The following is a 27,371-nucleotide window of genomic DNA, read 5'->3' on the forward strand; positions in this document are numbered from 1 at the left end:
ACAGCATTCAACAACTTCCCATCTACTCCATATATTCTTAATACTTTCCACAATCCTTGTCTATCCACCCTGTCATAAGCTGTCTCAAAATCCATGAAAGCTGCATACAACTTCTTTCCCTATTGTAGAAACTTTTCCACTAAAGATCTAAGAATGAATATCTGATCTACACAATCTCTTCCCTTCCTAAAGCCTCCCTGTTCTTCTCCAGCTAATTCCTCTCTTCTTTCTCTAACTCTGTCAATAAGTATCCTACCATACACTTTTCCTATTATACTAAGAAGACAAATGCCCCTATGATTACTACACTTCTTTTTCCCCTTTTCCTTTGTACAAGGGAATAATTATACCTGACTTCCAATCCTCCGGGACTCTACCTTCCTCCCAGGCCAATCTGCACATCTTCCACATCCATTCTACTACTATCTCTCCCCCATGCTTCAGCATTTCACCACTCCATCAGTTCCTGGGGCTTTCCCCAATTTAACTTTCTTCATTGCCTTCACAACTTCTATCCTACTGATTTCTTCCTGTCTTCTCACCTCCCTCCTTCTCCCAGCCATTCCCTAGCCACTTATACTTGCATTACTTCCATCCTTTATGTTCAACAATTCCTTAAAGTGTTCTCTCCATCTGCTCACTTTTTCTCCCTTCTCCACTTGTAATCTACCATTTTTATCTTTCACTCCCTTCTAACTTCACTTCCACCCTGTCTTACTCTCTTCACCTCTTTCCAGAACATTTTCTTACAGTCCCTCCACTTTACACTCAAATTCCTTCCAAATTCCTCATCCAGTCTCTTCTTACTCTCTCTTACTAATCTTTTCACCTCTCTCTTCCTTTCTACATATAACTCTCTTCCGCCTCTCTACTTCTTCCACGCCCCTATTTCTCATCCATTCATTGTATGCTTTCTTCTTTTATGCCACAGCCTGTCCCACCTCTTCATTCCACCACGCTGTTCCTTGCACCCCCCTCCGTCTTCTCTTCATCCCATACAGCACCTCACATGCTGCACATATTTCTTCTGTGAATATCCTGCACACACCTTCTACGTCCCCCATCTGCTCCAATTCATATTTGGCCAATCGTTCCTCCACTTCTCTCTTATATTCTGTCTTTTTCTCATCCTCTTGTAACCTTTCCACTCTCCTTGCAAATACTCCTCCTTCCAGTCCTTCCCTTCTTCTATTTATCCATCTTATTTGGATCTTGATTCTGGCCACCACCAAGTAGTGGTCAGAAAGTCCACTCCCCCAACCTCTATAAGCTCTTGCATCAATTTCCATTTGAAAATTACTCCCTAGTCTGTTTACTTTTTCAGCTAACTTATAAGTTTCCTTTGCAACCAGTTCTGGGTAGAAGTCTTCATCCTGTGTGTGTGTGTGTGTGTGTGTGTGTGCGCACAAAACTAAGTAGCAACAAACTTGCACACTTCAAAGATTCACAGCATAATGATCCTGGACACTATAGTTTTACAGTACTGGTACAATATTTTTCAGTATTTGCCATGGACAACATACTGGCACTTTAGCTATAACCAGTGATGGCCTGTTTGATAATTAAACAATGACCAGTGTAGCCAACTATACAGACTAAAATTTTGATTTCCAGACTTAAACTGGGCAGTGTAGAATTCAGGTGTTGTAGCAGATTGGGATTTAGCTATAGCATACTAATGCAGTTTCGTTGTGATGCTTGTCAGGTGCGGGGGAACCATGGGTGCAGTGGCCACATGTCCTCTGGAGGTGGTCAAGACCCGACTGCAGTCCTCTTCCTTTGGTTACATGAGTGGAGCCCTTCCTCCACTTGCTGCTCAACAGAGGCAGCCCACCACTTGTGCCACATTACCTCGTCCACGTCACCAGCAGCAAGGTGGAACTCGGAGACTTTGCACAAGTGCACTAAGGCGCAGCACACAGATAGTTCACCTCTCACAGCAGCTTCCTGACCCGCCCCGCCAACGGCAAACCATCTCCATTATCCACTGCCTTAAGTATGTAATGTATATTGTTTTGCATTTGTTTTTATAATATAATCTTCAAGTGCCTGAATAATTCTGTACCGTACCTACAGTACCTGCACAAGTACCTTTAAAAAGTAAAATTAAAGTGAACCCCAGGGTTGGATGGGCGTTGAAATAAGACTAAATCCTTGTTCACTTGATGGTGCTGCTATCTATCTCTATCTATATACCTAGGCTGCTTCCCCCAAGGAAAGGGAGGTAGCCGAGACAGGACGACACACTCCCCATTTACTCATCCATTCAAACACATTCATTCGCATCTTAGCCCCAAAGGGGAGAACGGACAGATCTTCACCGCACCACACCGCACAAGGGTCAATTGCGCAATGCAATCAGTGACATCCGCAGCAGGGCCCGACAGCAGAACTGGTTTACCCCTGCCACATCATAACAGACCCATCCCCTTACCCGCACCTGACCTGACTAGCTGATCAGACCAAATGCGGGAGAATATCCCCTCAGGGCTGCGTCATCACTTATTCATTCACAATTTCTCTCCATTTATTTCTGTCATGCACAGCCACTCTTCCTTGCTCAACAGACATCCCTCTCGCATCCAGCGCTCTCTTCACACTGTCCATCCATCCTATTCGTGATCTTCCTCTCAGCCTTACACCTCTCACATCAGATCTAGTTATCTTTTTCACCAATCGCTCATTATCCATTCCCTCCATATGCCCAAACCATCGCAACACCCTCTGCTCAACTCTACCAGCCATCTCCCGAACAACTCCAGTTCTCCTTCGCACTTCATCATTTCGCACCCGATCCATACGCGTCACTCCACACATACTCCTCAGACACCTCATCTCCATTACATTCAAACTTTTCCTCTCTGCTACACCCATATTCCATGTTTCAGCCCCATATAACGCAGTCGGTACCACAACACCCTCATACAGCCTTCTCTTTACATCCATTCTAAGCGAACGACATTTAAACACTTTTTTCATTCCTCCCAGCACCTTTCCTACTTCATTTATTCTAAACTTCACTTCTGCATCTATTCTTCCATCCACAGCAACATGTGACCCTAGATATTTAAAACAATCTACCTCCTCAAGCAACTCACCATTCAAAACTATATTCATCCCCCTACCATCTATCAACCTCGTACACTTCATCACTTTACTCTTATTCTCATTTACTTTCAATTTCCTCCTTTCGCACACCCTTCCAAACTCCTCTACCAACTGTCTCAATCTCTCCTCTGAATCAGTCACCAGTGCAGTATCATCTGCAAACAGCAACTGCTTCAGATTCCACTCTCCACCATCAACATTCACCAGACTCAGACCTCCACCTAAAACTCTTGCATTCACCTCCCTTACAACACCATCCATGTAAATATTAAACAACCAAGGTGACATCACACATCCCTGTCGCAGCCCCACTCTCACGGGAAACCAGTCACTCACAGCATTTCCCACTCTTACACACGCTCTATTATTTACATAAAAACTTTTCACCCCTTTTAGTAACCTACCATCAAGTCCATACAATCTTAAAACAGTCCACAAAGCCTCCCTATCAATTCTATCATACGCTTTCTCTAAATCCATGAATGCCCAAAACACATCCTTGCCTTTCGCTAAATACTTTTCACACACTTGTCTCACAGCAAACACCTGATCAACGCATCCCCTCCCTCTCCTAAAGCCACACTGCTCATCACCAATCACTCGCTCTTTAACCTCTCTAACTCTCATAATTAACACTACCATACACCTTACCTACAACACTCAACAGACTTATACCCCTAAAGCTAGTACATTCATACTTATCACCCTTGCCTTTATACAATGGGACCACACAAGCACTTGCCCAGTCAATTGGCACCATACCTTTCTCAAAGCACACATTCAACAATCTTACTAACCAGTCAACAATAGTCACTCCACCACCCTTCAGGCATTCCACAGCACACCCATCCATACCTGCAGCTTTCCCTGTTTTCATCTCCTTTACTGCCTTCTCCACTTCCTCCTTCGTGATCAAAGAATCATTCAACTCTCCCAACACATTTATTCCTTGCACCCTTCCATCCGCCACAATCTCAGCCACTCTTTCCTCCTCTACATTTAACAATCTTTCAGAATACTCTGCCCATCTCTTCCTTACTGCATTCATCTCAGTTAACATCCTTCCATCCTCTGCTTTTACTCGTTCTTTCTTCCCAGACTCTCCCTTTCGCACCCTTTTCACCTCCTTCCAAAACATTTTCTTATTCTGTTGAAAATTCTCTGTCAGCCGCCTACCCCACCTCTCATTTGCTGCCACTTTAGCATCACGCACAGTCCTTCTCGCTCTATTCCTCTTCTCCTTATATCTTTCATATGACATCTCATCCTTCCTGTGCAGCCACACTTTATATGCACGTCTCTTCTCAGCCACAGCCATACTTACTTCCTCGCACCACCATTCACTTCCTTTTCTTACACCACCACCCACATGTCTCACACCACACACCTCTTCTGCATGCCCCACCACAGCACTCTTAAACAACTGCCATTCCTCCTCCACGCTGCCATTTTCCCGATCTTTCACTGCGTTCCACTCATGTTTTAATTTCTCCTGATACTCTATCTTTTTCTCTCTTTTATCCAACTCACTGACTTTCAAAACCTTCCTGCCACACCTAACCCTCCTAGCTCTCACCCATCTCTTACCTACTCTTAACTTTCCCTCCACCAGGTAGTGGTCAGACATACCTCCACCCTCCCCTCTCAGAACTCTCACATCCAACAATCTTCCTATTACATTCCTAGACACAACCACATAGTCCATCAAAGCTCTATCAACAACCCTTCCACCCTCCTGTCTCACCCATGTATACTTATAAATATCTTTCTTCTCAAACAGCGTATTCCCAATCACCATCTCTCGCTCAACACACATCGCTATCATTCGTTCTCCATTTTCATTTCTTCCAGGCGCACCATGCATACCAACTACGCCTTCAACTGCTACATTTCCCACTCTAGCATTCAAATCTCCCATCATGCAATATTAGAAATCTGACTTTGTGTCATAGACCACAAAAGTGCAGATAAAATTTTTGCGAAGGATGCATGTACAATACTAGTAGGCGATGTGGTACACTATTTCTTTTATTTACATGATAGGCAACATCTGTCTTGCATATTTTTCAGTTTTGTGATACAGTTGTGAAAGGTGGAATATAAGTACTGGTACTGGTAGTTTGATAATAGGGTTGAGAAGTGCCTTCAGATGTTGCCAACTGCCACATAATGAGAGGGAATGTGACAAAGGCAATGTAGTGGGAATTGATAGTTTGTCCTTTCACACACACTGAGACATCATGCACTATATTCACATCCTTTTGGTAATTACCGATGACACACACACACACACACACACACACACACACACACACACACAGCTGCCATTTCACGGAGTCGGAGCTCTTTTTGTGGATCGTGGGGAATTAATCGCTGAACCAGTGGCGAAAAGGAACCCAGTCAATAATATTGTGATTATGAAAAGAATACGTGAATGGTGGTCCCATCTGGTAATAGTGAAAAAAGTGCAGATTTTGGTCCAACAAGATTATAAAATACAATGAAAGTGTAAAGTTTTTGTAGGTTGCATTATGGCAGAAGAAGGTAGCTCTTTGTTTACACTCAGTGGCGGAGAATTTGAGAGCTTTACCGACGAGGATAAGGGCAAAGGAAGTGTTAAACTGAATCAAACAAGAGTTGCGGGAGTGGAGTAAATGGCAGAGGAATGTCCAGGAATTAAAGAAGGTATGGTTAATAATTAAAGAGTTACAGGAACGGACCTTAGAACAAGATAAAGAGATTAAGATACTTAAGGACAAGTTGGATAACGTCTGTTCATGCTGTGCTGACCAAGAAAGGCAAGTTACGGAATTAAAATTGAGTATTGAATCTGCCTCTAATGAAGTAAAACAGCTCAAGAAGGAAAATAAGAGGTTAGAAGAAGAAAGGGACAGGATGAAAAGTAAACTAGATGAGCATGAATCAAAGTCAAGGATGCATGATGAACATATTAAGGAAATCAAGGAGCAGCACAAGGGGTGGAAGAAAATCCAGGAGGAGGGAAATATAAATTTGAAGGAGATTATAGAACAACAAAGCAGGGAAAAAGTGAAAAGGAAGTGGTTAGGGTACTAAGAAGTAGAGAATCTTTAGTCAGGGATATAGCAGACAAGAAAAAATGCATGATAATTTCAGGAGTGAACGAAAAACGGATGACAGTAAGGTCAGAAAGGGAAAGAGAAGAACTGAATAAGGCAAAAGAGATAGTCTCAGTAGTTATGGAGGGTAACAATGAAGCTCAAGAAGAGATTGAAGAAGTGTTTAGACTAGGAAAGTACGAGGAGGGAGGGGCGAGGCCACTTAAAGTAAAGTTTAAGTCTCAAGCAATAGTAAATGAAACTATAAACAGAACATGGATATTATCAGAAAAGGAAGAGCTGAAAAATGTTTGGATAAGGAGAGACGCAAATGAGGAAGAAAGAGTTAAGATAAAGAACCTATTAACCCTTTAACCGCGGGTATTGTTTTGGTCTGACTGTCCTCTCCCGCGGGGGTTTCAGCCAAATGTAAACAAACCTTTAAACCTTAATAACTCTGCACAGAATAAAGCTAGAGAAAAAAATAAGGTACCATTAGAAAGTACTAACCTTCAGCTTTCCATTGATGTAGGTTTCATGACTTTGTTGACTTTCACAGGACGGGCAGTGCCGTTAGAAGTGAGGGGTGTAAAATCACTATTTTTCGCTCACACATCATTACCTTCGTTCATACACCATTACCAAATGCCAACCTCATTCTGATAATAATACTATAAACATATATGAACACTGCACATACGATAAACACCCACTCTGTGTTCACTGAGGCAGGTAAAAGGCACTGTAATTACCTGCACTTCACTGCCACATCAGCGGTGTTGTAATCACTATTTTTCGCTCACACACCATTACCAAATGCCAACCTCATTCTGATAATAATACTATAAACATATATGAACACTGCACATACGATAAACACCCACTCTGTGTTCACTGAGGCAGGTAAAAGGCACTGTAATTGCCTGCACTTCACTGCCACATCAGCGGTGTTGTAATCACTATTTTTCGATCATACACCATTACCAAATGCCAATCACATTCTGATAATAATACTATAAACATATATAAACACTGCATATACGATAAACACCCACTCTGTGTTCACTGAGACAGGTAAAAGGCACTGTAATTGCCTGCACTTCACTGCCACATCAACATGTGTTGTCACTCACACAGCTGGACAGATACTGATGCGCGCTTGGTCAGGGGTGGGGTGGGGGGCCCAGGGGGTGGGAGGTGGGGCCCCAGGGGGGGGAAGAGGGAGGTGGGGGTCGGCTGGAGTGAAAGAACTTAATAGCTACTCTCCCTTGAAACAATTGGCGCACGGAAAAAACGCGGGGTATTCAAAATATTCACAAACATTCGAGAATGACACCCGCGGTTTGGTCCAGTTTTTGCAACGTCATTCTGGAATGACACCCGCGGTTAAAGGGTTAAAGGAAGTGAAGGCAAAAAACGAACAGAGAACGGAGGAAGAGAAGGCAGTGTTTTATTGGAGAGTTATGGATCAGAAATTGAGGGAGTGGTACCGACGGAGAGAGGGAGAGAAGAGGAAATAAAGAACAGTGAAAAAAGTTGGAAAGTGGCATATACTAATGTTGATGGTTTAGTATCGGCAAGGTTAGAAATCAACGATTACTTGATTCACAAACCAGATATCATGTACTTTATAGAGACCAAGTTAAGAGAAGATATTGACATCCATATGGAAGAGATGACAAATACAAATTGTGGAGAAGAGACAGAAAAGAAAAAACGGGAGGAGGAGTGATGATAGCAGTGAAGAACAACATCAGTGTGGAAAATGTGGAACAGGGAAAGTGTAAGGCCGAAGTGATAAATGTGAAACTAGAAACTGGAGAGAATGGCAAGAGAGACATTGCAGTGGTATACATTTCCCCTAAGACAAGGGCATGGAAGGATGATGAATATCAGGAGATGTTGTCAGATATGGTTATCTATCTCAAGACAGTGATTGAGAAAAGCAGTAACATAATTATGATGGAGGATTTCAACTGTAAAGAAGTGAACTGGGAGGAATGGGACTAGGGAAGCAATGAAGATTCATGGGGCACTGTATTGTTAAATATTGCAGTGAGTAATGTAATGACCCAATGGGTCAAAGAGGAGACTAGATTCAGAGGAGACGACATGCCAGCAAGATTAGATTTACTACTAACTAAAGAACCTGATGTAGTTGAAAATTTAAAATATCAGTGTCCTATAGGAAAAAGTGATCATGTGGTCATTGAGTTCCAGATGATAAAAGGGAACCTGGTGCCAAGAGATGAGTTTTATAGAGAGGGAAGATACAACTATGCGAAAGCAAACTTTACAGGATTGAGGAAATTTTTCGAAAATGTAGATTGGAGAAAATTCAGAGAAACAAGAGAGATGCAGAGGAAGTGGGATATCTTTCTAGATATCTATAATTCGGGGGTGGAGAAACATGTTCCAAGAGTAAGTGGGAAAGAAAACAGGAAAAAGGATTGGTTTAACAGAAGGTGCATGATAACAAAAAAAGAAAGGGACATGGCATGGAACAAATGGAGAAAGAGAGGTAATAATAAATCAAAGGAAGAATGTAAAAGAGCTAGAAGTGAATATACAAGAACAGGTACGCAGAGAGGAAGAGAGAAACTTTGAAAAAGGTATAATGGACAAATGTAGGGAAGAACCCAAATTGTTTTATAGATTTGTTAATGGCAAACTGAAACAAAAGGAAGGAATCACCCAACTGAAAGTAGAAGGAGAAGTCTATAAAGACATGGCAATGCAAGCTGAAATAATGAACAAATGTTTCAAATCTGTTTTCACTAAAGAAAGGGACTTTGTGAGGGGGGAGGGTGTGACTAGAAATGTAGTGATAAAAGACATTAAAGTGGAAATGCGGGAAGTGTATAAATTACTGGAAACTCAAGATGTAAGGAAAGCCCCAGGACCAGATGGAATCTCTACCTAGGTACTGAAAGAGTGCAGAGAACAACTGGCAAATAAGATTCATGATTTAATTGTGTGTTCTCTGGAAGAAGGGAAAGTGCTTCGGGAATGGAAGAGGGCCAATGTGGTACCAATTTATAAGGGAGGAAACAAGGAAGAACCCCTGAATTATAGACCAGTGCCCCTGACCAGCGTAGTTGCAAAATTATGCAAGAGAATCCTGAAAGACAGATGGATAAAATATCTGGAGGAGATGAACATACTGGCTGAGAACCAGTTTGGATTCAGAAGTGGAAGGTCATGTGTTTCCAACTTGTTGAGCTTTTACTCAAGAGTGATTGACGTGTTACAGGAGAGAGACAGGTGTGTGGATTGTGTGTTTGTAGATCTGGAGAAAGCCTTTGACAAGGTACCCCACAAGCAACTAATGTGGAAATTGGAACACATAGGAGGACTGAAGGGAAATGTCCTGGAATGGATGTGTGACTTCTTGAGAGACAGACGAATGAGGACAGTAATAAAGGACAAGATGTCCGGATGGAGGGAAGTAACAAGTGGAGTCTCACAGGGCTCGGTGTTAGTGCCAGTAATGTTCCTGATTTATGTAAATGATATGGTAGATGGAGTGAACAGTTACGCAAGTCTGTTTGCTGATGATGCAAAGATCTTGAGGAGAGGGGAAGTCGAGGAAGACTGTAAAATGCTGCAGGAAGACCTAAATAGGATCCAAGATTGGAGCCAGATGTCTATCTGTCTATCTATCTACTGCCAGACACCATAATCCCGCAAAGGGTGGCCATTTGACACTGAGTTAGTTGTTTTACAGGGAGGGGCACCAACCCTCCACCAACCCACTTGTTGACACGTAGGGAGCACGTATGGTTTGGTTATATGGTTATCACCCAGCGTTGTAAATGGTTTCTTGGCTTACAGGAAACCATTTGGCTTGTCACTCAATGCAAAGCCACCTGTAAAGGAATGAAAAGGAATAAGAAGTGACAGGAAAGATAGGAGAAATAGGAAGAGAGGAGGGCAAGCACAGAAAAAGAATGATAAAAGCTAAGGAAGTAGGCAACTTTACATCAAGTGAGTGGATGATGGTTGCCACCACCTACCACAAGAGCCAGATGTGAGAAGTGAAATTTAATGCAAAAAAATGTAAGGTATTGGAAATGGGTAAGAGTATCAAGAGGCCATCATTGAATTATATGGTGGGTGATGAACCAATCAAAAAGTGAGAGAAGAGAAAGATTTGGGAGTGCTGGTCCAGGATAGTTTGTCATCGGAAAAACACATTAACAAGATAGTTAGAGAGACGTACAATCTCTTGACTAACATACGAGTGGCATTCCATTACATGGATGAGAAAATGATGAAAAAATTGATAGTGGCCATGATCTGCCTCAGGTTGGAATATGCAGCAGTAGTGTGGTCCCCACACAAGAAGAAAGGCATGAATAAAATCGAGAGAATACAAGGAACAGCAAGCGAGATGGTCCCAACCTAGTAGATCTGTCCTACGGAGAGAGGCTGGAAAAGCTGGACCTGCCAACACTAAAAGAAAGGAGAGAAAGGGGAGACATGATTGCAGTGTTCAGGGCCATGATGGGAATAGATAGAATTGATAAAAATGATCTGTTTGAATGGGATAGGAGAGTAACAAGAGGACATGGAATGAAACTGAAAAAGCCAAGTTGTTTGAAGGCTATCAAGAAATATAGCTTTCCATATAGATGCGTAGACCTGTGGAACAGCCTGGGCAAAGAGATCGTCCAGTCTAAAAACTTACACGAGTTCAAAGCAAAATTTGACATAACGAGAAAAAGAGACGGGACCCCACGAGTGTAGCTCATTGCCTGTATATCACAACTAGGTAAACAACTAGGTAAATACGCACACACACACACACACACACACACACACACACACACACACACACACACACACACCGCTTGCTGGTGCAGTGGTAACGCTCTCGCTTGCCAACTGGTGGACGGGAGTTCGTGCCTCGCTCAGGTTGCGAAAAGCTTCACTGATGAAGTGGGTGGTTACTGTCCCCCTTGAGCAAGGGGACGGGTGTGTGCGTGTGTGAAGGTCACAGCCTTGCCCTTAGATCGGACTATATGAGCTCTCAGCTCCCTTCTGGGAGGGTAAAAGCTGTCCATCACGACCATCAAGTGATCCTGACTGACCCGGTGAATTACACACACACACACACACACACACACACACACACACACACACACACACACACACACACACACCTGTTACAGCACTTTGACTTTCATACATATCATTCTTCATTTAGACACCCCCACCTCATTCATAATTTGTAGGTAAGTGGAAGGGTTAGTTCATAGTACAGGCACTCCCTCCTTTTCATACTATATCACATCACAAAGATGCCATTTTTCTGAGGGAGCATGTTCAGTATATGATACACAATGTCCTTTTTTTTTATTATGGCTACACTTGTGCAAATTAATTGTTATTGTTAGCGACTGTATGATACTACCAGTCCCATGACACCAGGATTTGAATCCTAGTGTGTTTTGGTACCAACCCTGTGTGGGTTGTTAGATCAAATAAATACTTAGAGTAACACCCATGAGAGGTTGCTGTCTGTGGTAACTTGTATGATGCAGAGGCCTTGTATCACAAGGTAGTGAGTGAATAACCTGCACAGGCTCAAAGGTCAAAGTTAATGCTAAGTGCTTGGTGTCTGTCCCCACCACTTCCCTCTGAGAAGGTTTGGTACTTCAGTGGACTGAACTGGTGAGGTTCCAGTGGGGAAACCAGATAACTTGACTGTCAGTAGAAATGATGTCCATATAAAGTGAATGGCTATGAATGTGTGAAGGAGCTGAACATTCTGAAGGTTGGTAATGAATGTTGTGTGATTCATTTCACAGGGCATTGTTCAGCCTACACATCTTGATTTCCAGATGAATTTCATTTCCTTAATTCAGTATCTCGCAGCATTATCAGAAGAATCTGCAGAGCAGGGTGTTTGGAACACCTGCCCCTACTAAGCTGTAAGAGTCTGTGCACTGCCTGTAATCCTCTTACTTGAACTTTATCCCATCAGCCTGAGGATGTAATTTTTATTGTAGTCTTGCTGTATCCAGACAAAGTCTGAAGAGATTAAATTTATTTGTTATTGTCTCATCCACTGCTGAAGTGCTGTCCCTGTATAATAAAGTACCTGGTACCGGTACTGTAGTTTGACATTCAGCTTGAAAAGAACATTGCCTTGCCATGGCAAAGAAGCTTGTGCATCCTAGGGATCATTGGAGCTACTGTACAGTATACTTGTCAGGTGCAGCCATACTAGTCAGGTTCATTGTTCAGAATCAGACGAAAATTGTTCTCCTCGCAGTAATTTCCTGAGCCAGCATTGTGAGGTACGAGCTCAGACCCCCTTTCCAAACCCCTGTGACTAGTTCTACCAAGCTATGGCTCCTGGTACCCTGCAATAGTGGAATGGCTGACTGGCAGGGACCAGATCAGCTCCTAAGCAAGTGTTGCTATGAAACTCTGGGGAAGGAGAAGTAACTTCTTTTAGAAATTGAATCTTGGGACTTACAATGTCCAAACTTGCTAATGAAGGTGACTTAGCTATTCTTCTTGAAGAACTGAGAGATGTGTATGGATATCTTATGTTTTAGCGAGGTCAGAAGACAAGACCAGGTGAGGCATTCATAGAATTGTCTGATGGTCACATACTCTGCTTAAAAGAAAAGAAAAAGGAAAAAAAAAAAAAAAAAGGGAACATTGTAGGATTTCTGGTTAGCAGGAACTTAAGTGGCAGCATTGAAGAATTCTTTAGTATAAATGAGAGAGTAGCAGGCCTAATAATAAAACTGAAAAAGACATGATAAAGTTAATCCAAGTCTATGCACCAACATCAGCTTATGATGATGAAGAAGTAAAGAAATTCCATGAAGTTGTAGAGGAAGTAATGAAGAAGCTCGAAGCCTAGTATACATTTGTGATGCGGTTGACAAGGAATGAGTAGGTGAGACTACAGTGGGGCATTTTGGAATGCGAGAGGTAACATGATTGGCTGAAGAGTGTAATTGTAAATGTGTATAAAGGGAAGGGTGATACCGTGGAAAGAGGAAATTATAGAGGTATAAAGCTTTTAGATCAGATAATGAAGGTAATGGGGAGAGTTTTAGAAGGTATGATTAGAGAAAGAGTGAATATTGATGAGATGCAGTTTGGGTTTATGCCAGGTAGGGTGGGCCACTGATGCCATATTCATTGTTCGACAGCTTCAGGAAAAATATATTGGTAGGAGAAGGGATCTTTATTTTGTTTTTGTTGATTTGGAAAAGGCCTTTGACAGAGTCGCTAGAGAGGTGGTGAAGTGGGCAATGAGAAAGCTTGGCTTGGAGGAGTGGCTGGTTAGGGTGGTTATGGCCATGTATGTGGGTGCTCACACCCAGGTGAGAGTGAATGGAGATTTGAGTGATGAGTTTTCCGTGAATGTTGGTGTGCATCAGGGGTCAGTCTTGAGTCCCATGTTGTTTATCATGGTACTTGAAGCCCTTTCACGTGACTTTAGAAACAGACTCCCGTGGGAGTTGTTGTATGCTGATGATTTGGTGTTGATTGCAGAGAATGAAAGGGAGGGGGAGGAAAGGTTTAGGAAGTGGAGATATGGTATGGGGCAAAAGGGTTTAAGGGTAAATGCAGATAAAACAAAAGTGATGATATCTAGGGTTGGTGGCGGTACTGTCAAAGACGAGGGAGAGTGGCCATGTGCAGTTTGCCACAAGGGAGTGGGAAGTAATTCCATCTTGTGCGGTGTGTGTGTGATAAATGGGTGCATAAGAGATGTAGTGGTATCAGAGGTAGACTGCGAGATAATGCTGATTTTATGTGTACAGCTTGCCAGGGTGAGCAGGTGGAGATCGTCAGACGTGAAAGGATTGAACTTGCTGGTGAATCTCTTGAGTGTGTGGAAGAGTTTTGTTATTTGGGAGACATGTTGTGTGCTGGAGGTGGGGCTGGAGCTAGCTCTGTGGCTAGGGTGAGAAGTGGTTGGAAGAAGTTCAGGGAGCTCTTGCCTCTCCTGACATTGAGAGGGCTCTCCCTACGTGCTAAGGGGTCTTTGTATGCAGCATGTGTTAGGAGTGTAATGCTGTATGGTAGTGAGACCTGGGCAGTGAAGGAGGAAGACATTCGCCGGCTCAGACGTACAGAAATGACAATGATTAGGTGGATGTGCAGTGCGTCCCTGCGTCCAAGGCCTGGAGGGGCTGGGTTTACAATGGAAGAGTTGAGAGGTAGGATGGGACTGGAGTGTATTGGTGTTGTGATGAGGAGAGGTAGATTGAGGTGGTTTGGACATGTGGAGAGGATGGGGGATGATAATTGGGTGAGGAAGGTGAGAAATGTTAATATTGGGGGTGGGGTTATGAGGGGTAGACCGAGAAAGACATGGGACGAGGTCATTAAGTGTGACCTTAGGGTTAAGGGACTGAACAGGGAGGCTGCAATGGATCGTGCAGCGTGGAGAGCCGCCATTAGGTGACCAAGGCCGACACATGCAAGCATGTTGGAGCCTTTAAAAACGAAACGAAACGAAACGAAACGAACATGCTAGTGGAATTTGCTGAAAGGAACAGTTGTAGGGTGACGAACACATTCTAATAAAAAAGAAAAGTAGGGATTGGGCTTGGTAATGACCAAATGGTGAAACAAAAAATGAACTAGACTTCATCCTCACTGACAAATGACATTACAGTACTGTGAAAAATGTAGCTGCATTGAACAAAGTAATTGTAGGAAGTGATCACTTTAGTGGGAAGCCAGGTAGTACTAGGTCTCAGAAAAGAAAAGGAGACACTAATTCAAATGAAACAGCAAAATCTTGTAGTGGTGAGGGGAAAGGCAGCAGAATTTAGCTTGATAATTCATATTAAATACTCACAGTTGCTGGATGACATAATTACCGACATAGAACAAATGAACAAAAGCTTCACAAGAATAGTAAACAAAGCAGCTCTACAAGTAGGAATCAGGAAGCCATGAGACAGCAGAGAGTACAAAAGAACTTTTAGAGAAGAGAGGGAATATGATTGTAAGGACAAGAAGAGATCACATAGAAGAGGCTAAACTAACATCATCATCTGGACCTCCTTTCCCACCCAAGGGCAGGGTGAGGAGTAGCATCATCCAGACAGCCTAAGTGTTCCCAGTTCAGTGGGCCACGCTTACATTCACTTTTCATTCAAGCTCTTGTAATTCCAGTTCCATCAGGTAAGCCAAAAAAAAATTTCACCACGTTCTGTAGCTTCTCATATACCTATCTGATGAAGTCAGTCTGAATGCTGTCACGTTAATAAGGGGTGCCAGATCCCTGATTATGCACTTCTTCGCTCAAAATTCATCCATCCAGCTCGGTCTCCTGTCTGTCCCATAGCCTCACCAGCTTCCATACCTTTCCTCCTCGTACATATCCCTCCACCTTCTTCTTGACCTACCTCGCCTTCTCGCTCCCTCAAATTCGCTCAGATATACCATTTTCACCACCCTAATGTCATTCGTTCCATCCACATGACCAGACCATCTCAGTACACTCTCTTCGATTCTGGTGTCTACAGACTTCCTTGCTTTGGATCTTTCACTCGTCACATTATTCTGTATCTTATCCACTCTCTGTCCTCCACTTACATTCCTCAACAGTCTCATCTCCACAGCTCTTACTCTTTACTTTTCATTTTCATGCCACACCATAGTCTCACATCTGTATGTTAAAGTTGGCACTAACATCCTTTCATGTAAGCCTCGTGCAGCTGCAACACTCAAGCCTGTTTTTTATTGAGGCCCTCATAGCACCAGCTACTTTCCTTCCTTGTGTCACTCTACTTTCCACCTTTTCTGCACATTTTCCTCTCTTTTCTAGCACAGTACCCAGATATTTGAATTCTCAACAATTCCAGTCTCTCTCCATTCACTGTAACATCACACTGTGAGTCACCTCTCTTAGTAACCATCACTTTACTCTTTTCTACATTTACTCTTAAGGCGCAATGTTCACAGGCATCTACAAAGTTCTACACTAGTCTACCAAGCTCTTGTCTGGTGTTTGCAAGTAGCATTGCATCATCAGCATATAACAATTTTGAGATATTCCATCCATCACCATTCATTACCAGTGGCATCCCTCTCTCTCTATTACTCATGTTTTTAGTTCTCTCATCACCCCATCCATATATATATTGAAAAACCATGGGGACATCATGCAGCCTTGCCACACGCCCACATTGATCGTGAACCAGAGATCCTCATTACCATCATAAAAACTCTTGACGGCACCTAGCAGCTTACCATCTACACCATACAAGCGCAGTATCTTCCACAATCCTTCTCTGTCTGCACTGTTGTATGCTTTTTCCAGATCCATAAATGCCATAAACACCTTATAGTCCTTCTCACACGCTTTCTGTGCTATCTACCTTACTGCAAATATTTGATCCTTACATCCTCTTTCACTCCTAAAGCCACCCTGTTCATCACTCACCAGGACTTCTGATCTCTCCTACTATCTCTATAATAATTCTTCCATATACTTTCCCTACCACACTCAGTAGACTTATTCCGTGATAATTCTTGCACTCACTTTGCTCACTTTTATTTTTGTACAGGGGTACAGTCACTGCCTTTTTCCACTCTAATGGCACAGCTTCACTCATCCATGCCTTTTTACATATCTCCAACAGGCACTTCATCCCATCATCTTCAGACTTATTCATCTCTGCATTCATCTCATCAACCCCAGCTGCTTTCTGATTTTTCAGCGTTTTTCACCTTTGCAAGTGTCACGTTTCCTGGCAATGCATTCCTTGTCTCTACACCTCCATAATAGTCATCTTAACAGTTACTTTGTTCTCTCCATTCCCATTCATCAGACTTTCAAAATACTCTGTCTGTCTAGTCCTTAGTTCATCCCCGTGGGTTAATAATCTACCACTTACATCCTTCACACTTTCATACTTCTTTCCACTGTCACTTTTACATTTCTGCACCTCTTTCCAGAATAAGTTCATATTTTCAGAGTAATTTGCATTCATTTTTCTTCCTAGATCATCATATACCTCCTCCTTTTTCCTCATCACTAGTCTATTTATGTGCTTCTTGATCACAACATATTCATTTATTTCAGCTGAACCCCTGTCTTGTATCCATTCTAGCTACTTCATCATCTTTTCCTCCACTGCTCTCTTAACCTCTTCATCCCACCATGCCGTACCTTTCTTCTTTGTTGTTACCGGTACTCTTGCCACACCACACACTGCTTTAGCATTCCAGACTAAGCTGTCCCTATATACATTCCACAAGCTGTCCATATCCAGTTCATTCCAGTTCACGGATTCTAACTCCTCCCCAACTTTGGCCCTGTATTCATCTGCTATTTCTTTGATCCTCAGCATCTCAACTTTCAGTCTCTCTTCCTGACAGCTCCTCTCTCTCTCTCTCTGTGTGTGTCTTGGTCCGCCTAACTCCTCTCAGCTTGATCTTGCATACCACAATCATATGATGTGACAAACCTCCACATCTTTCTCTCACTGCCCTTGTATTAGCAACACTACCCAGCATTGATTTCTGTATGAGCACTTAATTAATCAGTCTTCTTTCAACATCATCTCCGTTTCCTCTATACCATGTATATTTGTGTGTATCTTTGTGCATAAAATATGAATTACAAAGCACATCCTCCTTTCCTGACACATGTCCTTCAGTCGCATCCCATTATCATTCTCTCTTGGTACTCCATTATTACCCATTATATTATTCACAGGACCAGTTCCTACTCTACCACTCATATCGCCCATTACAGTCACTGTATAATTCCTGGGCATATCTCCTACTACTTCATCCACCTCATCCCAAGACATGTCTTTTTCTGTCTCACTTCTGCCCTCACACGTTGCATACACTACAATCACTGCCTCTTTCACCTACTCAGACGTGAACTTAACATACATACATCTCAAGCTGACACATTTGTAATCTCTCATTCCACTCTGCAACACATCATTCATGAACAAAGCAACTCCTTCCTTGCATCTTCCTAGCACATTCATGCCTGACCTTACACACTTTACACCCTCCCATTCCACTCCACACCCTTTCATCTTAGTTTCGCACAATGCCATCATGGCATATTTTACACTTTTGAACACAGTCACCACTTCCACCCTCATGTTCTCCACATTCACACTTCTCACATTCCTCAGGGCCTGTCCTATCACCAACTCTCTTCCTTTTATTCATCAATAACCTTCTAAGCTGTACATCTAACCCTATCCACTCGTTCGCTGATGACTCCACCCTTCACCTTTCCATTCGGTTCTCGCAACGTCAGCAGTTACTTCAACAAACGAGGGATGAGGCTATGGCACACCTAATGTCTAACTTTGCACATATATCTGACTGGGGTAAAAATAATCTTTGTTTTGTAATGCATCAAAGACTCAGTTTTTACACCTGTCAACCCAACAAAATCTTCTACAGGTGTACCCACTAATGTTTATTAATATTCAGCTTAATCCTGCATCATCCTTGAACATGCATGGGGTTTCATTCATTCAGGACTTATCTTGGAAAGATCATGTTACATCTCTTGTAAAATCTGCTTCCTAGAGATCAGGTGTGCTAAGCCAGCTCCGTTCCTTCTTTACCCCTGCAGAGTTGTTGGCTCCATGCACGGGTTTTATGTGCCCCTGAGTAGAGTACAACTTTCATGTGTGGGGAGGTTCCCCACATACAGCTATTCTCAATAGGGTGGAGTCAAAGGCATTTCGTCCCTTTATCTCTCCTTCTCTTACTGGTTCCCTTCAACCTCTTGTCTCTTTGCCGCACTGTTGCATCTTTATCTCTTTTCTGTCGCTACTTCAGTGGTCACTGCTCCTCTGAACTGTCTGCTTGCATAGCACCTGTCTAGCAGCAAACTCTCATCCCATTTCTGTCCAACTCTCTAATGCAAGAGTTAACCGTTTCTCCCAGTCCTTCATTTATGCAACAGGTCAACTCTGGAACTGTCTCCCTCTGTCTGTATTTCCTGCGAGCTATGATCTCCAGTCTTTCAAACGCAGTGTGTCCAGCCATCTCAAAATGATCGGATCTTGAATTTGGCTCACTCTTGTACTTTGTTTTTCTCTTGGAAGGAACAGTTATGTGGGCTTGTGGCCTTTGGTTTCTTCTTCCTAGGATTTATAAAAAAAAAAAAAAAAAGAAGGCCATGTGAATCAGCCTGTTTGGTTGGGGCCCTGGGCAGGTGTTGGGCCCTCTGAGGCTCTCCAAAATGTTTGCCATAATTTATTGATTTTAGATAGGGAAAAGTGGGGGACACTTAACCCTGCCAGAAACCCTGGTTATATGGTTACCATCCAATGTAGTAAATGGTTTCCTGGGTACAGGAAACCATTTGGTTTGTCACTCAGTGTAGAGAACATAAGGCAACACTGCATTGAGTGAGTGTATGATGGGCATCCCGAAAATTATGAACAAGAAAAATGAAGATATTTGAACGTTAGACATGAACAGCATTGAAGAATATTTAAGGAATGGAGGAAGGCTGAAGGCATTCAAGCAGAGGCTTGGTATGGAAGAAGCCTAATGATTTCATTGGGTACCATGGGAAGCCAAGTTTATTGGTGTGGTTTACATAAATAGCCACAGTAGGCTATGCCAGCATGCACTGAGTCTGAAAAGCAATCTTTTCTGCATAGGTAGTTCCATTCACTTAACCACAGTGTTAACCTCTTCATTCCAGAACAGACAGGTAACATTATCAAGAAGAACTCTTCAAGCACAGTGCTTGATGGCATCAAGAAAGTAAATACTTGAAACTTTTGGGACCACATGGCATTCAGACCCCCACAAACATTAGCAGCTACTTGTATGTACATCATAGTATTCCCAATGTTTGGAATCATGGAACAGTAATCATTGGTTTCAAACCAAATAAGGATCCAACACACTCTTCTTCTTACAGATCCATAACACTACTTAGCACACATTCCAAGATAAGTGAATGTCTGATTCATGTTAAAGTCACACCTTGTGTCCCCCTTGCTCCCACTCAGCAAGATTTTAGAGCACAACAGTCCACAAACAACTTACTAACCAGCTTCACATAAGACACATCTGACAGATCAACGGCATGTGACAAGCACAGCATTCTTTTTTACAAGAGGCATAAGTACTTCCATCCCCAGATGCAAACTACTCACCACAGTGTACAACACAGACATAGGGAACACTGCCAAATGCTGGCTTGCCAACCACTCACATGTATGTGGATGGACAAGCACCTACACTCATTACAAACATGAAACTTCCCAAACAAGAGTTCCACAGGGCAACGTTCATTCATCCACACTTTTCAACCTGTACATTCATGACATTGCTACATATCATCTGCCAGCAACTATCGCCTTATAGGCAATGTAAATTACAATACCATAATAACCTCACACCACGTCATAGATGGAGCCAGCACACTGCAACAAGATTACCTCAGCACGCTTCAGGCATGGTTGGAGGACAGTAGTCTGATGATCACTTCAGCCATATTTACCATTGTGCTCATTACCAACAGCTGTCATGAACACAAGTACTCCCCCTACTATCACTTTGAACATTGTACCCGTGCCACACACTCCTTCCACTAAGATCCTTTGAGTAACATGGATTCACTTTTGAGGACCACGTGCAGTCAGGGAAAGTTCCGCATTATCCACTGTTCGGAGCATTGGCAGTCAGTGAATAGTCATGATGCAGCTGCCAGATCCCACATGACTGGTAACTGTGAGTGGGAGGGAGGGTGGCCGGGGGTGGGAGGGTTTGGAGAGTTGTTCACGTCGCAGTATTAATAGCCAGTGATAATGGGTAACAACATATTATCAAAGTGCAAAAGCGGTATGTTGTTTGTATGGTATCACACTGTCCTCTGAGTGTCTACAACTGCACATATAATACATGTTTACTGTCAGAGGTATGCTTCTTTGCCTTCCGTTTGTAATGTTCTACAGCAATGATAGTTTCAGAGACTGATCTCATAATTAGGGCTTCCCATGTCATTCTGTCTAAAGGAAAATGAAGAGTCTGTTAAACACACATATAGATTTTATTATTTTTACACACTGACCTAGACTTTAAGTTCCACATGAATAATTACCAGTTCTGTTATTTGGGAGACATGTTGTGTGCAGGAGGTGGGGCTGGAGCTTGCTCTGTGGCTAGAGTGAGAAGTGGTTGGAAGAAGTTCAGGGAGCTGTTGCCTCTCATGACATTGAGAGGACTCTCCCTATGTGCTAAGGGGTCTTTGTATGCAGCATGTGTTAAGACTGTAATGCTGTATGGTAGTGAAACCTGGGCAGTAAAGGAGGAGGATATTCACAGGCTCAGACTTACAGAAATGACAGTGATTAGGTGGATTTGCAGTGCGTCCCTGCGTGCATGGTCTGGGGGAGCTGGGTTTACGATGGAAGAGTTGAGAGGTAGGATGGGACTGGAGTGTATTGGTGTTGTGATGAGGAGAGGTAGATTGAGATGGTTTGGGCATGTGGAGAGGATGGGGGATGATAATTGGGTGCAGAAGGTGAGAAGTGTTAATACTGGGGGTGGGGTTGTGAGGGGTAGACCGAGAAAGACGTAGGACGAAGTCATTAAGTGTGATCTCAGAGTTAAGGGACTGGGAGGCTGCCGTAGATCATGCAGCATGGAGAGCCACCATTAGGTGACCAAGGCTGATGCATGCAAGCATGTTGGAGCCTTCAAAAACGAAAACGACGATAAAATGACGAATAACACTGGAAATGTTTGCAGGTGGATGTTTATAGTGGGATGACAGGATAAATAATTAAACAAATGTATAACAATCTGCATATACAACATATATATATATATATATATATATATATATATATATATATATATATATATATATATATATATATATATATATATATATATATATATATATATATATATATATATATATATATTCATTCATTCATTCATTTGCCAGATGCCATGTATCCCAAACGGGGTGGCCAAGGGCTTAGAGTTAATTGTTTTACAGGGAGGGGCACTAATCCTCCACCAACCTCACTTGACACGTAGGGATGCCAACAGCATCTGGTGTTCCCAGGCGGTCATCCATCCAAGTACTAACCAGACCCATATATATATATATATATATATATATATATATATAATGGCTTTGTTTTTGAGTCAACACAAAATATAAATATATGTTATATCGTTATGAATATCTCCTGGGGAAACGTCTCGTGTTAAAGTTGAGAGGGAATGAAAGCATTCAAGCCTGTGTCCAAACCAAGCAAACTTCCTTAAATTTCCTGACAACACTAACTCTACAGACATCTATGCATTTTTAAATAATAAGATGTTAGCATCATATTGTCATCTATCCTTACTAAATTAACTCAAACACACCGTCCAAGTCATACATTGCAGACATACATTTGATTCCCAGCCTATCACCAAACCCTCCTCTGTCCCCAATCCCCTGCCTCCCCCTCCTTCACACTCACAGTTACCAGACACATGAGGTCTGACTGCAGCTTCACATTCATCCGTTTCACACCAGTGCTTCGAGAGGTGGATAATGCAGAACTTTCCCTGACTGTACAAGACACAAGATGTGGTGTACCCTGAAAATTAATGCAGTGAAAGGAGTTACAAGGACAGACCATGGACAGCAGAAAGAAATACAGTAATCCCTCCACTATCCATTGTAATATGTAATAGAGCCAAAGGCATGTCAGGAAAGTGGGTCCGTCCGTATAGTGGGCCCCTGCCTCCTGGACTGGTACTTATGGACCCTAACCCAGCCTAACTCAGAAAACCTCCTCCATAACTCTGCCAGACATGCTTAGCACCAATTTAAGACCCTATTCACACAAATAAGGGACAGAAAGTATGAAATAAATGAAAAGGAACCAGAGAATAAGGAATTAGAAGTGAGTATGGAAAATACTTAGCAGTGTATAGCAGGGCTACTCAACTGTTATGGGCAAAGGTTCAGTTAGACAAGTTCCAATGTATGAAGAGGTCCGGATAAATATTTTACATGCAGTCATGAAAATAAAACAACCAATCTGAGTACAGGGTAGTGTACCGATATGTTTTTTATTCATTTCATATTCACTCTTTGACTAATTTATACGAAATATAAAGATAACTTGTGGATATAAAAAATATTCAATTTTGTAGCTAAAATATAACAAAGTTTGGATTTTTTTCTCTCAAAAACAACTGAAATGGAGAATTTTCAAATGGAATAATAAAGATATATTTACTGTTTAATGTTATGCTGCTTTCATAATAAAAGTTGCACTTTTAAAGCATGACAGGATTTGAGCTTTTCCCCCAAAACTAGAATGCATATATGGACCATAAAATGATGACACAATGAAAATGCAAGATTACCGATTAATTTAGCCTAGGTCAGTTTGGGTGGAAAACTGAATTTGCACAATAAATTGGTACTAAAATAGGATACATCTTATGAATAGCAGTAGGCCTAGGTAAAAACCTTGCTTTATTTGAAAAAATAAAAATAATACTAACACTAGGTAAGTCGGCCATCCTCCGGATTCTGATAAACTAAAACATGTTATTTTTCCACTCCACATAAATGTAAACAACCAGAATGATCACTTGTGGGGATGGAAAACGATTTTACCAATTTGATTCATCACAGCACAGTACCCTACCAATGTACTCCTGGCTTATTCATGAACACAGGATACTATTGACAGGAGGCCTAAAATTACATCAGACACGTCAAAAACAACAAAGCTCACGCCAAAATTCAACCGTGCCTCTCCTGCCATAAACACCACCACTCAGGTGATTTGTCCCATTTTCTGTTATTGCTATTGCATGGAAACTATTCTAAAATTACATTTAAGGCCCTGGGAGCATTTGTAGGTTAAATACATGTGTACAATAGACCCGTAACTTACCCGACAGTGAGTCGAGGAAATACACTTGCAAAGATCCATCGCCAGGACCTTCATGTTATTTAATTATATTTTTCTCCTCCTGGAGCTTGGGGTCCAGCGACAACACTCAGAAGGTCTGGATTTGGACCACGGGCTGCCAGTTGAGCAGCCCTAGTGTATAGGGTACTTACAACACGTCTGTGGCCGTTCATTACGAAGGTTAACCCACCTCCTCTAAGGCTCTGGCAGTGATGAAAATGCTCTTGAAGCACATACGGTAATCCAGTGTTGTGGTGCACCTAATCTTTTGCAGTATGAGTTATAATTGTTTAACATTGCACATAGCCTACTGTTCTCGATTGCACCATGCCAGTTGCAACCGCCAGTTTACATTGTACTTAATCTTTGCACTCTGGATTCTAATTTCATAACACTGCACAACACTGTAAATTCCCATGTGGTCTAGTGGTGAGGTATTGCAGTTTATTCACTGTTTATTCACAAAAACGAGCACTTGCAGCATCCATTGAATGAGCGTCTAGTCAGGATGGTAGTTAGGTGGTAACTGGGGAGGCCGGAAGGGATGGGGGAAACAGGCAGCGAGGGTAAACATAGCTGGTCGGCGCTGCGCGTCAATTTCAAAGTATGGTTGAAAAAAATGTCAGATTCCCCCCCCCCCCCCAAACGCCCGGGCCCAAAATGTCCAGTAAGTAGGGAGTCCGGATAGTGGGTGTCCGGAGAGTACAGGGATTACTGTACTTCCATACTTTACAAGCAGTACATTAGGTCAGTGATGTCACATGCCCCCTGGCATGGACCCCCATCATATCTAACACCCTCTACAGCACCTTGCAGACCTTACAGAACAATGCTGTGGGCCTATACATCATCACTGGTGGCACCAGTACCAAGATGACAGCTCATCTACACTTTGAAACCAAAGTCTTCCATGTTAGACATTAACTAGACGTGAGGCACACAGTTCTGTGTGGCAGCTTGTACAACACCCATCATTATATATGACAGAGTCTTACAACGCAGCTAGACAAATAAAACATTCCTCACCAAACATTTCCAGACCCTCTTCATTATCTGACATTCAGAACATTAATAAACACCCATCAGAGCACCCTTAACTAGTGCTGATCAAGTTCACCTAGGCTAGCTTGGGTCAAAATGTGATCCAGCCCACCACAGCATCCAGCCTATATTTGGGTTGGGTGGAATCACAAATGAAATCTGCCCCACCTGTAGAGTAAGCCTACAGAGCATAGCGCACATAATGGAACATTGCACTGCTCGGGCCACACTGATGCAGACACAACATTAGCAGTGTAGGGAATCTATGAGACAACCCCATATGAACATTTTCATACTTGTGGTTGGTTGACAGGTCAGCTCAATCAGGTGGACCTGGGTTGAGCAACAAAAAATTGATTATCTTTTCATATTCTCTACCTTATCAACACTTGGTTCCTTCCCATTTTTCAGCTGTCACAGCATTCTTCACTTCTGCCATTGTCACATTTTCTGGCATTACAGTTTTTGTCTGCATACCATCAGATCCAGGCATGTTTACTGTTGTTGTTCTTTTACCATTCCCATTCACTAACATCTTAGAACATTAATTTCATGTGTTCCCTGCATCACTTCCATTTATAAATATTCTGCCACCTTCATCCCAGCACTTTCATGCTTTCCATCCTCAGTTCTGCATTTTTGTACCTCTTTTCAAAAATTTGTTGTTATCAAAAGAGGTTACATTCATTTTTCTTCTGAGTTCATTATTTCCCCCCCCCCTTCTCTCTCTCTCACTTCCTTTTGTTAGGTTTGTTCACATGTTTATTATTCTGAGTATATTCACTTCATAAATTTGATCCCTTCTTGCATCCACTCTAACCACTTTTTAATTTCTTTTTCTCTTCTACCTTTTCAACTTCTGCATCCCACCAACCTGTTCTGAAAATGTATTCCTCTAAACATTGTATGTGAACAGACCTTAAAAAAAAATAAAAAAGTATAGCATTCTATAAGTACTTACACCAGTATTTCAACCAGTGCTGTGACCCTGATAATGGTAGATATAGCTGATAAAGGTCAGCATACAGGACCTGCCAGGGTACGCAGTAGAGTAGCTTATCTTTCAGTACATTGAATATTCTTCCACATTGTTTGTAAAATGATTTAACCATACATTATTGCTTTTGTGCTCTAATTTAAACATGAAGCAGCATAGGTTCAGTAAAATTACTTTTACTGTTCTTTTTTTTTTCATGCAAAGAATAGATTTCTGTATTCATAACAGCCTGTGATGCATGCAGGCAGGCATAGGTTGTTTGGAGTCATGGAGAACTTATGTGAGGGTATTGGTAACTGTGAGAAGCACTGTAAAGACCCTGAATGTACAAGGGATGGCCCATGCTGACAGACCAAGGAAAACATGGGGTGAAATCATGAGAAGTACTTGATTGGAATATTACACCCACTTTAAATTGACTTAGGACCTACACACAGAATCGCTATGGGAGAGTTGTCTGTCTTTGCTTTGTGTTTCCACCTCTTCCAAGTGAATTTTTTTGGCAAGAAGTAACTGGCAACTCCTCTGGTGTTGGTGGGAGATGGTGAAACATTTAGCACTTAAGCGCTTGCCCAGAAGCGAAAATGGGAGTGTATGTTCCCGTCACTCTGAGCTTGCACCTCCCTCTTTTTTCATATGCATTACTGTTTGCCCAGTTATTTTCATAGAGTTGAGTTGCCATGCCTGGAAAGTACTGCTCATGGGATGAAAAGGTCCTGTCTTTGCATGGAGGCAGGATTATGTCCCTATCAATACAATTTGTGAACGTACCGGACGTGCAAAGGCTGCAAAGTCGACCGTCATGAAGATTCTTGCTGCAGCGCTCGGCCTGCCACCTGATGTACCAGAGCACAAGCATGGTGGTGGAAAGAAGAGGACGGCTTCCAGAGGTACAGATATGCTTCTTAAGAGGGAAGTAATCAAGAATAATGGACTGACAACAGCAGAATTGAAGAGAATGCATCCATAGCTGTTACAAGATGTCTCAATTCGAGCTATCTAACACCGCTTGCAGAAGGAGCTGGGTTTGCCAAGCCGCACCGCAGCCAAGAAACTGCTTCTCACTGATCGCTTGAAGAAGCAGCGCATTCAGTTTGCCAAGAAGTATGCGCACTGGATATCGGATGAGTGGAGAAAAGTTATGTTTTCCGATGAAAGCACATTTCAAGTGTTCCGGGTGCGTTATGCCAAGGTTCGTCACCGTCTCCCTTAGTC

General features: G+C 42.3%; 1 protein-coding gene across 1 annotated transcript in view; it reads left to right on the top strand.

Annotated features, from left to right (window-relative positions):
* Positions 1-27,371, top strand: part of Rim2 (replication in mitochondria 2) — a 195,976-nt gene that overhangs the window by 19,316 nt on the left and 149,289 nt on the right. The window contains exon 2 of the mRNA XM_080279019.1: positions 1,706-1,996. Within this exon, the coding sequence (XP_080135145.1) occupies positions 1,706-1,996 (291 nt within the window). The remainder of the gene's footprint in view (positions 1-1,705; positions 1,997-27,371) is intronic.

The sequence above is a fragment of the Coenobita brevimanus genome, chromosome 76, assembly GCF_032717465.1.
Source record: "Coenobita brevimanus isolate Jiangsu-jjx chromosome 76, ASM3271746v2, whole genome shotgun sequence".
In the NCBI taxonomy this organism is placed as follows: Eukaryota; Metazoa; Arthropoda; class Malacostraca; order Decapoda; family Coenobitidae; genus Coenobita; species Coenobita brevimanus.